Source organism: Rissa tridactyla, chromosome 2 (assembly GCF_028500815.1).
Source record: "Rissa tridactyla isolate bRisTri1 chromosome 2, bRisTri1.patW.cur.20221130, whole genome shotgun sequence".
NCBI classification, from domain to species: domain Eukaryota; kingdom Metazoa; phylum Chordata; class Aves; order Charadriiformes; family Laridae; genus Rissa; species Rissa tridactyla.
In genome coordinates this window covers 164,912,610-164,926,519 of record NC_071467.1, presented here as the reverse complement: position 1 = coordinate 164,926,519, position 13,910 = coordinate 164,912,610, and the positions used below count along the sequence as shown (strand labels likewise).

General features: G+C 51.7%; 2 protein-coding genes across 3 annotated transcripts in view; both read left to right on the top strand.

The window, feature by feature from the left end:
- Window positions 1–4,668: 4,668 nt before the first annotated feature.
- Window positions 4,669–10,196, top strand: IBA57 (iron-sulfur cluster assembly factor IBA57). The gene is made up of 3 exons (XM_054191768.1): window positions 4,669–5,056; window positions 7,371–7,717; window positions 8,931–10,196. The coding sequence occupies exons 1-3, from the start codon at window positions 4,752–4,754 to the stop codon at window positions 9,320–9,322; spliced, it is 1,044 nt and encodes a 347-aa protein (XP_054047743.1). The 5' UTR covers window positions 4,669–4,751; the 3' UTR covers window positions 9,323–10,196.
- A 2,063-nt stretch (window positions 10,197–12,259) lies between these two features.
- Window positions 12,260–13,910, top strand: part of LOC128906000 (meiosis-specific coiled-coil domain-containing protein MEIOC-like) — a 36,359-nt gene continuing 34,708 nt past the window's right edge. Inside the window, exon 1 of one of the 2 annotated variants that reach the window (XM_054192766.1) lies at window positions 12,260–12,334. The gene's annotated coding sequence lies outside the window, so the exon portion shown is untranslated. The remainder of the gene's footprint in view (window positions 12,335–13,910) is intronic. The other variant, XM_054192769.1, reaches the window with a different exon arrangement.

Genomic DNA, 13,910 nt, shown 5'->3' with positions numbered 1-13,910 from the left:
TCCCTTTAAAGAGCAGGCACGTTCACTCACAACCACTGTCCAAAGAGTCTTCAGGAAACAAATTCTGGACAAAATCATGCATTTTTTGCTGTTTCTCTGGCAGTTGTGGTACCTTTACCACTTCTTTTGACATGAGCAGGGCCAGCTCCCACCAAGAGACAGAGAAGAACAGGATCCTCAAAGAAGTCCACAAGGAAGGTCAATAGTCAGAAGCACTTTAGCCTCGTAGGTCACATCCTTTGCAGCGCTACATCAAACATGCAAAAGAAAGAAAAATTTTGCTAAATAACAAGGCGTCCTTCAAACCATAAAGGTCCGAGGAATAAGGTGAACTTATCCTTGCTGTTGGCTGCTGGGTTGGTACCAGATTTACTCGCCCGTTGAAGCACCAACGGGTGGCTGACCTTAGCTTGATGCTGGTGCTAGCCACAGTCACGCAGGAACAAACCCTGTAGCGAGTCTTCCTCGCTAGCAGTCCTTCATCCCTCGCTGCCAGGCTTGCTCTAGGTCTCTGTGCCCCAACACCCAGGCAGCCACGTCCTGCCCTGATGGCTTGGGTGACTGGCATCAGTGGGGAGTGAGTGAGGAGCAGCCTCGTCCCTTGTCCCCAGGTCACCTCCAAATTGCTGTCACTGGAGAGTGTGATAGGGACAGAGGGAGGGCAGAGCCAGAGGGTGACGGTGCCCCTGAGTCTAATGCTCAGTAGAAGGAGGAGCGGCAAAACCAGCCTCCATCTGCCTGTATTTTGGAAACACACAGAGCAATTGCAAAACCCCTCATTCCTTCAGAAAGCCAGGCTGAAAAATACCAGTGACCCTCCAGCGTCCCGTTCTCTCTGGGATCACAAGACCCGTCTTTTTCCTCAGCTGCTCCATGCTGCAGCCAGTATTCCTGTCAACAGCATCTCACTAACTCCTAATCGCTCCCCCTGGGGAGATGCTAATAACAGCTTTACCTTCATTTTCAGCCCCGCTAGCACAGAACAACCCCTTCAGTGCAGAGACTCACTCCTTGCAAACTCAGCCGGGTTGCCCCTGAGCTGCCAATTTACTTTATTTCTACATCCAGCCTGTTGTCCTTGCAATTTCCCCCACCTCTTCACCGGCCTTTGCATTGCCCAGGCCATAATGTGTGTTTTCCTCTCCAAGATTGTGGGATACTGTTGCCGTGCCAGAAGTGCTGCTCTGGTTTACCGCAGCCCCGCGTCCCAGCTGCTGGCTGCCTGCGACTGACCTCCTGGAGCACAGCTTGGGGAGTATTTAATGCACAGGGTTAGGGTTGAATAATTGCAGCTCACATGGGTTCGTGGATGAGAGTTCGTGCTTAGCACCCCAAGAAAAAGCTGGAGAAACAGCTTTTATTATAACAGCATTAATCCGCAGGGCTGGCTGCAGAGAGACAGCAGTTATCCCCGCTTTATGCTAGTGCAGCTCAGTTATGGATGAATAAACGCCGAGGATGAGCCGCCGCGAGCTGACCTGCTGCTCCGGCAGGCAGCAAGCCCCAGACACGGCAGGGTTTCGGGCAGTGGGAGAGCAGAGAGCGGAAAGCTGATGGAGCAAGAGGCTGCCGGCAGCTTGTGCAACTGCCCAGGGACCGGTGAGGAACAGAGAGAGAGATTCCCTGTCCTTTTCCACCATTTTCTTAGCTGTGAGAAAGGTTTCTGAGCTGCCCCGAGATACCTGCCTGGGTGAGAGATGCTCCTCTGGGGGAGGGATTTCAGTGGATGTCCCCTTTGGGATAGGGCTTAGCTGGGGACGTTGCATCTCATCACCCTGCCACCCGTGCCACCAGCTCTCCTTCCACAAAAAACGTTAGAAATGAATAAGCTGGTGGGGGACAATTCATCAGGCTGCTGTGGGTGCAGTATCATAAGAGGGAGCTGTACCTTTTATGGTCTCACCGGGACGTGGATAGCCTTAGGTACAGAGGAGAGACCAATCTCCATTACCATTAGATGCCTGCATGGAGATGGTCCCCCCAGGACCAGTTGGGTGGGGAGAAGAGGCACTTTTTGGCGCAGCTGGTGTGACTTGGTTTATGCAGAGGCTTCAGGGTAAAACATGCTGAAAGTGTTTTTTCACCTCTGTCACCTACAAAGGAGCCCAGCTCACTCGGGTGCGGATGTCCACATTTGGGTAGATGAATTCCGTAGAGGAGAGGACTGGTTTTCCAGTATAAGTTTAGATATTTTAGGTCAGAGACTCTGACAGAAGTCGACTGAGCATCACAGAGTATTTGCTTTTCAAAATTCCCCCTGCCTCTGCCAACCCCACTCAGCACCAGGCCATTTTGATGTTCCTAAACTGCCTTCAAAGCACAGAAATGAAGAAGAAACCTGAGGACACAGACTCCTTTTATCATGCTTTCCTTTTTGTTCGGTTGCTGAGCTGGGACTCTGGTTTCAGAGGAAAGGAAGGAGGGGATCCGTGACCATACCTGGGAGCCTTAAACACAGCAGCCAACTCCATGCTGATGCCAGTGGAGACGGGTCCTGCTCTGCTAGTGGGGTTTAAAGTCACCGTAACTTCACCCAAAGAGCGTTGAGCAATGGATGTGGAGGACAGGGAAGAATCACCCAATCAATATCTGCCAAATTAATCTCACAGAAAGCTCTGGGAATCACACTGTCCCTCCAACCAGGTTTCAGGTCCCCTACTTTTAGTTCAGACACACGCTCAGCGAGCGCTGCCACAAACCTCCCCCTGGCTCTCAGCATCCCAGGTCCTGACCACACTATAGCTTCCCTCAAACCATTCCCTGAGCCAATTTAATGTTCTAAACTGGCAAAGTTGTATTTTCTGATCACTGAAATGTTTAAATACTCCTTTACTGGCAGCGTAACTCTGTGCTAAAAGAAAACCCAGAAAAAAAGTGAATAAAAGCTGTAGGAAGTGAAAAACCAAATAAAGGCTCAAACTGGCTCCCTAATGCTTTTCCGTTTTCACTTTTCTTTCCGTTGCCATCCTTTCAAATATGCTCGGGGCGGGGGGTTCACCCAACACATGTGATAGTTAGGAGGCAGCACAGGCATGCACTGAGAGAGACGACAAAGGGCTGCTCACAGGACAGCCACCGTGTCCTGGTGGGTGCAACAGGGATGCAGCACTGGGCAAAGAAGGGCCAAGCTGGATCTGGATGTGGGTCCCCGGTGCCCGTTGACCCTCGCGTCTCAGCCCAGACGTGCTTCCAGCTACATGATTTTCACCCTTCTCCCAGATCTCTAAAAAGCAAAGTGCAGCTCCTACTCTTGGCATATTCACACTTCCAAGGAGAGGAAAAAGCTCTCTGCATCCTCAGCCCTGGTTTAAAGGAAGGCAGGTTTCCTCAGCCCCATTTTTTACACACAGCACGTGCCAGCAGCCGGGCAGAGTGCGTTTGTGCGCCAAGGTCACCTTGAATCACATCCGCGGCCTGTTTTTATTTCTCCACCTGCTCTGCCGGCGCAGCTGCCTGACAAGCGTCGCCTCCGAGCAGGGCCAGCGCCGAATTCAGGGGCCAACATGCCGCATCGCTCTCCACCACCGGCAGCGGATCTGTCCCCTTGCACACAGGGATATGTGATAAGGTTATCGCTGCCGGGACACGCAGGGAGCGCCTGGTCCTGCCCAAGGGCCAGCTGGTTGGATGCGCCGGCTGCTGCCATTGCATTTGCAGCTCCTGAAAAACGAGCCCCTTTTCTCAGGGTTTTAGGTTCAGTGTGTTTGAGCTGGAGCTCTGCACCGGTGCTGCTTGTCCCGGTGAACACAGATGGCTCTGTTTTGCAGAGTTCACTTTGGGCCAGCCTGAGCCCCCTCCCTGCAGAGCCGCACACGCACCGGCGTTGGCCGCAGCAAGGGGCAGAATGGCCTTAAACCGACTCGCGGCAACTGAAGAAAAGCAATCACAAATGACAGCCGTGACTCACGGCCATGTCTTGAACTGTGGGATGAATTCCAGCGTAAGCAGCTGCAGCTAAACCCGGGGCTACCTAGGCCCTTCACAGCGCTAACTAATGTTAAAGAGGCAGGAGAACAGCACCTTCAGCTCCACGCTTTTAATGCGGGGACTTTATTTCTGTGCAGTGTCAATGAGTAGAAATTACTACTGTCAAACACTGTCGTTGATTCCAAAAGAGAGCTACTGACTGTTTTTCCAGGAGTGTTAAAAGAGGATGGGGCCAGCTGACGGGTCCTTTAGAAACATATCCAACGGAGCATTAAAATAGAGTGGAAAACAGGAACCTTTGGAGCAGCAGCGTTTCCAGCACGCCAGCCAAACCACCACTGGAGGAGAATGGGTACGTACCCTATCCATCTGCAGTTTCCAGGGGATTAAAGGCTCGGCAGGGGGGTGGGGGGGGGGAAGGAATGACTAAGGGAGCAGGAATGCTGCGAGCAGCCACCGAGAGCAGGGCAGAGGTAGCCTGAACAGCCCCCGAGGACTCGCACAACCAAACCGCAGGAGGTGGCTTTAGTTTAGGCCGTTTCCTTCCCTTCCTCCATCGTCCCCTTGCCTGGCGGAGGGACCCGCGACCCAGCGGGACGCTGCCGCCCCTCCGTGCAGCTGCAGGGCAGAGCTAGGGGTGTCCAGGACCCATCACTCCCCAAAACGCCCCTCGACCTCTACCCGACCGGTACCCGATTGCCCCTGGGACGGGAGGGAGAGAGGGGCGGGGCCGGCGGCGCCCTCCCCGCCGACACACACAAGATGGCGGCGGCGGCGGTGAGCTGCGGCGGGGCCCTCTGACAGCCTTCGGCCTGCCCGCCGCCATGTTGGTGAGGGCGGGAGCAGCGGCGGCGGCGGCGGCAACAGCAACAACCACCCTGCCAGGGCTGCGGCGGTTGTGGCGGGGCGGGGGGAGCGGGGCCGCCGCCTGCTTCCAGCTGGGCCGGGCGCTGCTGGCGGTGCGGGGCGCCGAGGCCGCCATCTTCCTCCAGGGGCTCCTCACCAATGACGTCACGCGGCTGGTGGAGGGGGACGGGGCCCCCCCTCCCGCCGCGGGGCTGCCGCGCGCGCTCTACGCGCATGCGCTGAACGTCCAGGGCCGCTGCCTGTACGACGTCATCCTCTACAGGTGAGGCCGAGGGGCGGGGCCAGGCGGGCGGGGGGAGCGGGGCCTTCTGTTGCCATGGAGACCGGGGCCGCGCCGCTTTGGCGGGCTTCTCCCTGCTCGGCCGCCACGTTGCGCGCCAGTCGCTGACGCGGTCCTGGTTCATCGCTGCAAATCAAGGCGTAAAAAAACCAAAGGGCTCGCTCTGGATATTTCTCACCGCTGGCCTCTGTGAGTTACCTCAGTGGAATAGCATAATTGAGAAGCTCGGCATGAATCGGCAACGTGCACTCGCAGCCCGGAAAGCCACCCACGTCCTGGGCTGCATCCCCGGCAGCGTGGGCAGCAGGGCGAGGGGGGGGATTCTGCCCCTCTGCTCCACTCGGGGGAGACCCCCTGCAGTGCTGCCTCCAGCTCTGGGGCCTCAACACAGGAGAGACACGGAGCTGTTGGAGCGGGGCCAGAGGAGGCCCCGGAGATGCTGGGAGGGCTGGAGCCCCTCTGCTGTGGGGACAGGCTGAGAGAGCTGGGGGGGTTCAGCCTGGAGAAGAGAAGACTCCGGGGAGACCTTGGAGCCCCTTCCAGTCCCTCAAGGGGCTCCAGGGAGGCTGGGGATGGACTTTTTACAAGGGGATGTAGTGATAGGACAATGGGTAATGCCTTTGAGATTTAGATGAGATATTAGGAAGAAAGTCTTTACTGTGAGTGTGGTGAGCCCCTGGCCCAGGTTGCCCCGAGAAGCTGTGGCTGCCCCATCCCTGGAGGTGTTCAAGGCCAGGTTGGACGGGGCTTGGAGCAACCTGGTCTAGTGGGAGGTGTCCCTGCCCATGGCAGGGGGGTTGGAACTGGATGATCTTTAAGGTCCCTTCCAACCCAAACCGTTCTGTGATTCTATGATCTGTTTAATATCAAAGACCTGCATGAGGGGATCGAGTGCACCCTCAGTAAGTTTGCAAATGACACCATGTTGGGCAGGAGTGTTGATCTGCTGGAGGGTAGGAAGGCTCTTCAGAGGGATCTGGACAGGCTGAATCGATGGGCCGAGGCCCATGGTGTGAGGTTCAACAAAGCCAAGTGACAGGTCCTGCACTTGGGTCACACCACCACCATGAATGCCAAAGGCTTGGGGAAGAGTGGGTGGAAAGCTGCCTAGTGGAATATGAGCCAGCAGTGTGCCCAGGTGGCCAAGAAGGCCAACAGCATCCTGACCTCTATCAGGAATAGTGTGGTGAGTAGGACTAGGGCAGTGATCGTTGCCCTCAATCTTGGCACTGGTGAGGCCCCACCTCGAGTGCTGTGTCCAGTTTTTGGCCCCTCGATACAGGAGGGACACTGAGGTGCTGGAGTGAGTCCAGAGGAGGGCAACAGAGCTGGTGGGGGATCTGGAGCACAGGTCTTGTGAGGAGCAGCTGAGGGAACTGGGGATGTTCAGCCTGGAGAAAAGGAGGCTGAGGGGAGACCTTATCGCTCTCTACAACTACCTGAAAGGAGGGTGTAGCGAGGGGGGTGGTCAGTCTCTTCTCCCAAGTAACAAGCGATAGGGCAAGAGAAAATGGCCTCAAGTTGAACCAGGGGAGGTTTAGGATGGATATTAGGAAAAATTTATCCGCCGAAAGGGTTATCAAGCGTTGGAACAGGCTGCCCAGGGAAGTGATTGAGTCACCATCACTGGAGGTGTTTAAAAGATGGGTAGACATGGTGCTGAGGGACATGGTTTAGTGGTGGTTTTTGTCAGTATTAGGTTGATGGTTGGACTTGATGATCTTAAAGGTCCCTTTCAACCTGGACAATTCTATGTTCTGTAATCTTAGTATGTTTAAAGCAGGCCTCAGGGCAGGCCCCAGGCACGGCATCTATGAGTATATTCAGGCCATATACAAAACAAGCGTTTTGTGCTGCCTTACAGACACCATAGTCACTGACAGATGACATATAATAATTACACCCTATAGCCAGGTATGGTGACAGGGAAAAATTGGGCTGGCGGAGTGTCGCGTGAGGGTAACAGTGTGGTAATTAACGGATGGCAGAGCTGAATGAAGCCTCTTCTCCTGCTGAAACTCACGTCGCTTTAGGTGAGTGTGACCGGTACAGAAAACTGCAAGGCCAGACCCATTTCTGTCCCTACGAGAGGTGAAGGCAGCATTTACTAGAAAATAGTGGAACGGGCGGCTGAAAAAAATATTACAGGGAGCTGAGTGCTGCTTTTGTGTGCACCAGCAGCCGTCAGTGAGGTTCCCCAGATCCCTGGATTCGCACCAGGATCAAGATAAAGCGCGTTGGCTTCTGCTGCTGTGGGAGGTTTGTTTTTCTGACCTTGTAGGTGTTACTTTTTTAGGCTCCACGAGAATCCAGAAGAAGAGCCGCACATCCTGCTGGAGTGTGACGGCGGCGTGCTGGAGGCCATACAAAAACATCTCAAACTGTACAAGATCCGGAGGAAAGTAAACATCGCCCCTTGCCTTGACCTCTCTTTGTGGGCCGTCGTCCCTGGGGAGCAGGCTGGAGACATCGCCAGTTCCCTCGCTAAATCTGCAGACCAGGCTCTGATTTTAACTCCTGACCCCAGGACAGAAGTCATGGGCTGGAGACTGATTACAAAAAAAGGAGCAAATCTGTCAGAGATTATCCCTGGGAGTCAGATTGGAAATATTCAGGATTACCACAGGCACAGGTACAAACAAGGTAAAGCCAAGTCCTGTTTTGCACTCTGTGTCACCGGATTTTGGGGAAATTTATTTATTCATGTATTTTCACAGCTCCATCTTATTATCAGAGTCCATAAGCTGATATAAGACAGAGGAATAAATTATAAAAGCCACATTGGTATGTCTCAAAGTGTTTAACTTGTTAATAAGTACGGGTATTATTTACTACTTTGAGGATAGAAGGTAGTTACAATTCTCTCTTGTGTCAGAATCAATATTTGGGTATAGTTCCCCATTACTAAGATTATGGGGCAGTGGGTCAGGAACGCTAACCACAAAAGAAAACCAGAGTTATTCATTTTCTTAGAGGGAGACTTCTGTGGTTTGAGTCATTTTGATTATTTTGGGATTGTGCACAGTGTGTGTTTTCCTTGTTGCTAAGGGAGGAAAAGGAAACACCCTAACGTACTTTCCTAAAAATGCATGACTGGATTTGCAGAGTTAACTCGGAGGCCAAGGGGCGGATGATTGAAATGAGAGGGAACTTGGTCCTGGGAGTCCCCCTGCCTGTGCAGAGCTCCCATCGATTTTACTGTGTCCATGCAGACAGTGGATTAAATTAATTGGCGGACTGAAAGATCATGGTCCTCTGCTTGAACCTGAGTCCGTCTGGTTCGGAAAAGCAAGCTGTTAATGGGTCAGACTGGGCTGGACTGTGGGGATGTGCCACTTCCCTAGAACACCAGCACTCCTCTTGCGGTGCCACTGCAGAAAGCTTGGTCCAATGCTCTGCTTCAAAAAAATAATATTTTTGTGTCATTGGTCACTAAAAGGACAACTACTTATACAGACATTCGGCATTTGGGATTTAAGAAAGACAGTCGGCCAACTGTCTATCGACAGTAAAGTCAAGTTGTGGGTGAGAAGGATTTCGGCATTGACATCAACGTTGATGCCTTTGTGTGGGAGTCTGCATCTCTCTGGGTGCTTTGAAGTTCCACCGGTGTGCTTGGGAGGTGCTGTACGCTTCATGAAGTTAGGTTCTAGTGCTGTTCTCTGTTAGCCCTTAACAGTAAACGTCGTTTATGGCTAATGATTTCACTTAGGTCCAAACCAGAGTACTGGGAAGTTCATTATTTCACACTGCTTCTTATGGGTTCTCTTGGTTTATGACCAAGGAGGCACACTCCAGAAAGCTTAAATACTGAAGGTCTTACAGCATTTACCCATTGGTTTTACTTTTTTCCTAGGAATTCCCGAAGGTGTGAAAGATCTCCCTCCTGGAGTAGCCCTCCCACTGGAATCAAACCTGGCCTACATGAACGGTATCAGCTTTACCAAAGGCTGTTACATCGGGCAGGAATTGACAGCCAGGACCCACCACATGGGTGTCATCCGCAAACGTCTGCTGCCAGTCCACTTTTCAGCTCCGCTTCCCAAGGACAGCATTCCCGAGGGTGCCGAGATCTTAACTGAATCGGGAAAGTCAGCCGGCAAGTTCCGGGCAGGAGGAGGTGAACTGGGTATAGCTTTGCTGAGGTTAGCTAATATAAATGAAACTCTCTGCTTAAATGTAGCAGGTGATAAAGTGAAGCTCACTGCAAATATACCTGAGTGGTGGCCAAAAACTGCTAGTAAATAAATGAGGAACCACCACTCGCACATTTGCCTTATTGAGGATATATTCTTGTGTGGTAAGTTTGGGAAGGCGACTCTGCCTTCAGCTGTTGTTTGTGGTGTTTGATGCCAGGATTCCAGGATTCTTCAAATCCGTTGTGTGCACTGAATGTTTCTGTTCAGAGTAACCATTCTGTGGTATTATAATGTCTTTTTTTAACGGCGAGTGTGCCACTCTTTCCTTGCACAAGGTACGTACTCAGGCTAAATTGTTCACTGCAAATGACTCCTTGCATTGAGCTGCTTCTTAAACTTCCCGATTGGGTAGGTGGTTTTTCCCACCACTCCAACTTGTAATTATGTTCAGAAAGAGGAATTCCTTGTACTCCACATTTCAGACCTTGATTTTAATAAGTCGTCCCCGGTGTGAAAGCTCTCAAACATCCCGGTCCCCAGCTTCAGCACCGGCAGAGGGAGCACAGCCAGCAGCAGCCAGCTCCTCTGCCGCTCCCGACCTCCGTCCTTCGCCCAAACGACCGTTTCGGAGAGGAAAGGGGTGTTTTACAGAAATAAGGCGCATTGGTGCGTGGCCTGGGGTGACTGTTGTATTGTTGTATTACGATAATTCCATTGCGTGCGTGCTCTTGGAATGGCGTGTTGTGCAGAAGGGGGTGATGAGAGAGATGAGCTGGTGAGATCCCATTCTGGCCAAAAAACCAAGACCTCGCATGAATATTTGTAACAAAAACCGTCCAAAGCACATTTTGCCACTGTTTCAGTGTCACTGGTACTGTGAAGGGGATTTGTGAAAAATGCTCATATTGGTGAAAACTCTATGCTTGCTGTAAAATGAGTTTGTGGAATCTCTCATTAAAAGTTTATTGTATCAATAATTTAAATGTGACTTGTCTGAAAGAGTAGAGACACTGCCTTTTATTTACCTTGTGTGAAGATACACAACAGAATACTTTTTTGGGTTGTTTGCTGACAAGAAACGTCTTACGCTGTTCATTCTTGTCATCGCTGACACCCTTTTGTCAGGTTTGAGATTGTTAAGAAAGTCTTTCTGCCGGAAAAAATAATGAAACTGCAGTTCTTCACCCTTTCTGGATCCTCCGAATGCCACAAAGGCGAGACTGTGCTGCCCGCGTTGATGCCGCTTTGCCAGAAGCGCCTTTTCTTCCTCTGCTGCCCATTGTGCAATGTCTTCTCAGAATAGTTATATTGTCCTGGTATACACACAGCCTGAATAAACACCATGTTTTTTCTGTTAGGGGAAGCCCTGCATCTCTTTCTGTCGCACACACGTTTCTTTTGTCTTTGTAACGTATGTGAAAGGCTTTTCTGTTGCCAACAGCTGCAGGTTACAAATGCGGCTGCTTAGACACAAAATAAACACACAGGTTGATTTTTTTTTCAGAGGTAATACTAGATGACTTCTAGAGGAAGGATGTGGCAGAAGTGGGAGAGGGCAGCCCTGATCCACGCTATCCTTCCATTTTTTATTTTCCCTCGCAGCCTGCTCCATCGTTAACAGCTTCAGCTGGGTGAGGTTGGGCTGGAGGGTCGGGCGATTGGCCGTGGAGGTGCAGGGTTGGTTTTGCAGAGGTGTTTGTCTCGCCAACGATCCCTGACAGAGCAAATGCCAAGCGGGGACTGAGCGAAGAGCCCCGCTGCTGGCCAAAGCCATGGCGGAGCCAGCTAAAAAGGGGCGAATAACCAATCACCTCTTCCTCACCTCAACCAAAGGGCTGAAACATCCTCAATGGCACTTTTCATAACTGATTTCTGCAGGAAGGGGGAATTGTTGAGAAATAAAACACTGGAATCAGGCCCACACAACCCCTGGGGGGAGCCGAGACGCTTTTATGGCACAATTCCGTCATATTTTTGTGCTTCCCTCAGCATGGGATGAACATGGCAGCTGAGGGGAGCCATCGGGTAAAACTGCTCAGGGTGCTTGCCTCAGACTAAATACAGCTGCAAAATGAGGGCCCCACTCTCCAAGGGGCCAACCCCTTCCCCATACCTGTTTTCTGGGTGGTCCCCCTCACCCCCTCAGTTCCCCTGGCTGCCTCACTTTCCCCTCATCCCATCACTTTCCCCTCACCCTCCCAGTTTCCCTGGCTGCCTCAGTTTCCCTTCACCGCCTCAGTTCCTCCCCATCCCCTCAGTTCTCCCTCATCCCCTCAGTTCCCCCTCACCGTCTCAGTTTCCCTTCATCCCATCAGTTCTCCCTCACCACCTCAGTTTCCCCCTCACCCCCCAGTTCCCCCTCACCATCTCAGTTTCCTCCTCATTCCCTCAGTTCCCCTGGCTGCCTCAGTTTCCCCTCATCCCCCCAGTTCCCCCTCGCTGCCTCAGTTTCCCCTCGCCCTCCCCTCCATGGCGGGCCACCCCCTCCGCTCCCCTCCCGTGCTCAGCGATGGTTCGCCTTTTCCAGTCCCCCACTTCCCCCCCCCGCTCCCGCAGTGGTGTTGCCCGCCCCGGCGCGCGCCGTTCCCTCCTTGGCCGGCGGCGCGTGCCGCCCGGTCGTCTCAGGGCGGGAGTGTGAGGCGGGAGGATAAAATGGTGGCGGGGAGCGGCCGGCTGGCCGCCCTGAGGCCTGGCGGGGCTTGTCGGGCAGAGGTGAGGCGTCAGCGCCGCCGCCCCCGCTGTCAGGACGGGGCTGGGGTCTCGGAGCCGAGTGGGGTGAACGGTGGAGGGGAGGTCGTGAGGCCACTCTCTAAGGGGAGGAACCGGCCTCTGCCCGGTGAGGGGCGGCGGCGGAGCTGCAGCGAGGCTCCCTTGGAGGGAGGGAGAGCCCTGTGGCTGCTGGTGGAGCAGAACCATGTAAATAAAGGACCTGTCTGCGAAAGTACCAGGCTGTCTTCCTCTTCCACTTGTCATATGCAGCCTGTCAGAAAGCTGAGCGCCCTCCGAAGTTAAAGAGCCGTGAGCGGTGTTGACACACCAGGAATGACTGATGTTTCTGCACGGAGAGATAGCAGAAGAGAGCGGGGAATAAGCGATTGTGTTAGCCTGAAATCCCAATAGGGTAAGACAGGAGTAAGATGCTTTCTGAGGCTGTGGAGGGGCATACGTTGAAATGTTTGGTTTCAGGAAAAAGAAATTGTTTTCTTCTTTTTTGGCTTTTTTTTTCTTTTTTTTTCTGGAAGCAGTGTTTGATTGCATTGTTATGTTTTTTACATTTCCTATCATAGTAAAAAGCCACAAAAGTTGTCCCGGTGTGGTGATGCGTCCGGAAGAATGACTGCTAATATTTGAAGTATAAACAGATAGTCTACTTAGTCATTAAAATCACTACAATCTGCTATTTAAAATGCATCATTGAATGAATTTATACCGCTTTGGCCAGGTTGGTGCTAGGACATTGTGTGTGAGCATCATCTTCATGCTGAGTTACTTGAAGTTAGCAAGTTTAAAAAGTCCTTGCTTTATTAATATTTTGAGTATATTTGCCCGCTGGTTAATACGTTGCTGAAACCTTTGCAATCTTCATGAGGTATCTGAATACTGCACAGCTAAGATTCACAAATGTGATTTATCCTTTGCAGCCTGCGGTGATCCTGCTTTTCCAGCAGGCACGTCTTCTCCAGAGTTTTAAAGGCAGGAGAATTTGGCAGCTTTGGTGCCCTTGTTCACAGCCATTACTGCTGAAGCCAGGATCTGTTGATGTGCTTTTGCACAGGCACTAGGGGCATTTTTGCATGTTACTTTGAGGAAGGTGTAGCTGCTACTACTTCTAGCTACTTTGTAAGAATGTTGGTGGGAGCAGTTTCTGCTGGATGGTAACAAGGAGATGTGCTACATTTTGATATCAAACTCTTCTCTCGCTCCTTTCTGTGTGCACTACTTTGCTTTTAGGTAGCCTGTGAGCCCTTCAGAAAAGGCTGTCTTGTTTTCTTCTGTAACACACTGTTCTCCAGCTAGTGGAAATAATTTATGCCTAAACTGTTCTTGAGGATTTGTGTCTGCATTTCCTCTCTTTCCCTCTCTCTTGCTTGGGCCAAACAAGTGTGAAATTCTGCTGTTGGACTTTGTTCGAAGCTATTGGGGTTTATTCATATGACTAAAATTACTGCATATACTTTAGTCCTGTGCTGCCATAACACTGGCAACATTTGGGCTTTCACTGTTTTCTTTAATCCCTGGTCAGAGCATGGCTTGAGATTTTTGATCTTTCTTTCCCCCACCCCCCTCCTTGCAGCAAATGAGTTCAGTGCGTACTATCGGCAGCACTGGTGCCGATATGCTATTCTGAAAACCTAAATGTGGAAATGGGTATAAAAGCTTAGTGTGTCGTTTTTATATACGTTGTCATTCTCAAATTGTGCTTATATCAGACTGTTGTAGGAGCTGGAGGAGGACGGTCACATTCTTTGAATGCCATTATAGCTTTGTGGAGAGAAACCGGAGGGAGAATAGCAATAATGTAAGCAAGGGCTGAGGTTTTTTAGGGAGGGGTGACCTCACTTCCTATTTACTGCTGTGTCAGAAAAGCTATACGGAATACACTTAATATTTGGAGAAGGTTGTGTGCTACGTGGCACTCTGCAGTGTGTTTTAGCAGTGCTTTACTGGTAAGGGCTACAGTGATAGTGACGAGGGAA

Excerpts from the sequence above, each read along its gene's own strand:
- IBA57 (XM_054191768.1), top strand. The coding sequence starts at position 4,752 with ATGTTGGTGAGGGCGGGAGCAGCGGCGGCGGCGGCGGCAACAGCAACA. Across the intron at positions 5,057-7,370 it reads TACGACGTCATCCTCTACAG|GCTCCACGAGAATCCAGAAG; the intron begins GTGAGGCCGAGG and ends TTACTTTTTTAG. Across the intron at positions 7,718-8,930 it reads CAGGCACAGGTACAAACAAG|GAATTCCCGAAGGTGTGAAA; the intron begins GTAAAGCCAAGT and ends CTTTTTTCCTAG.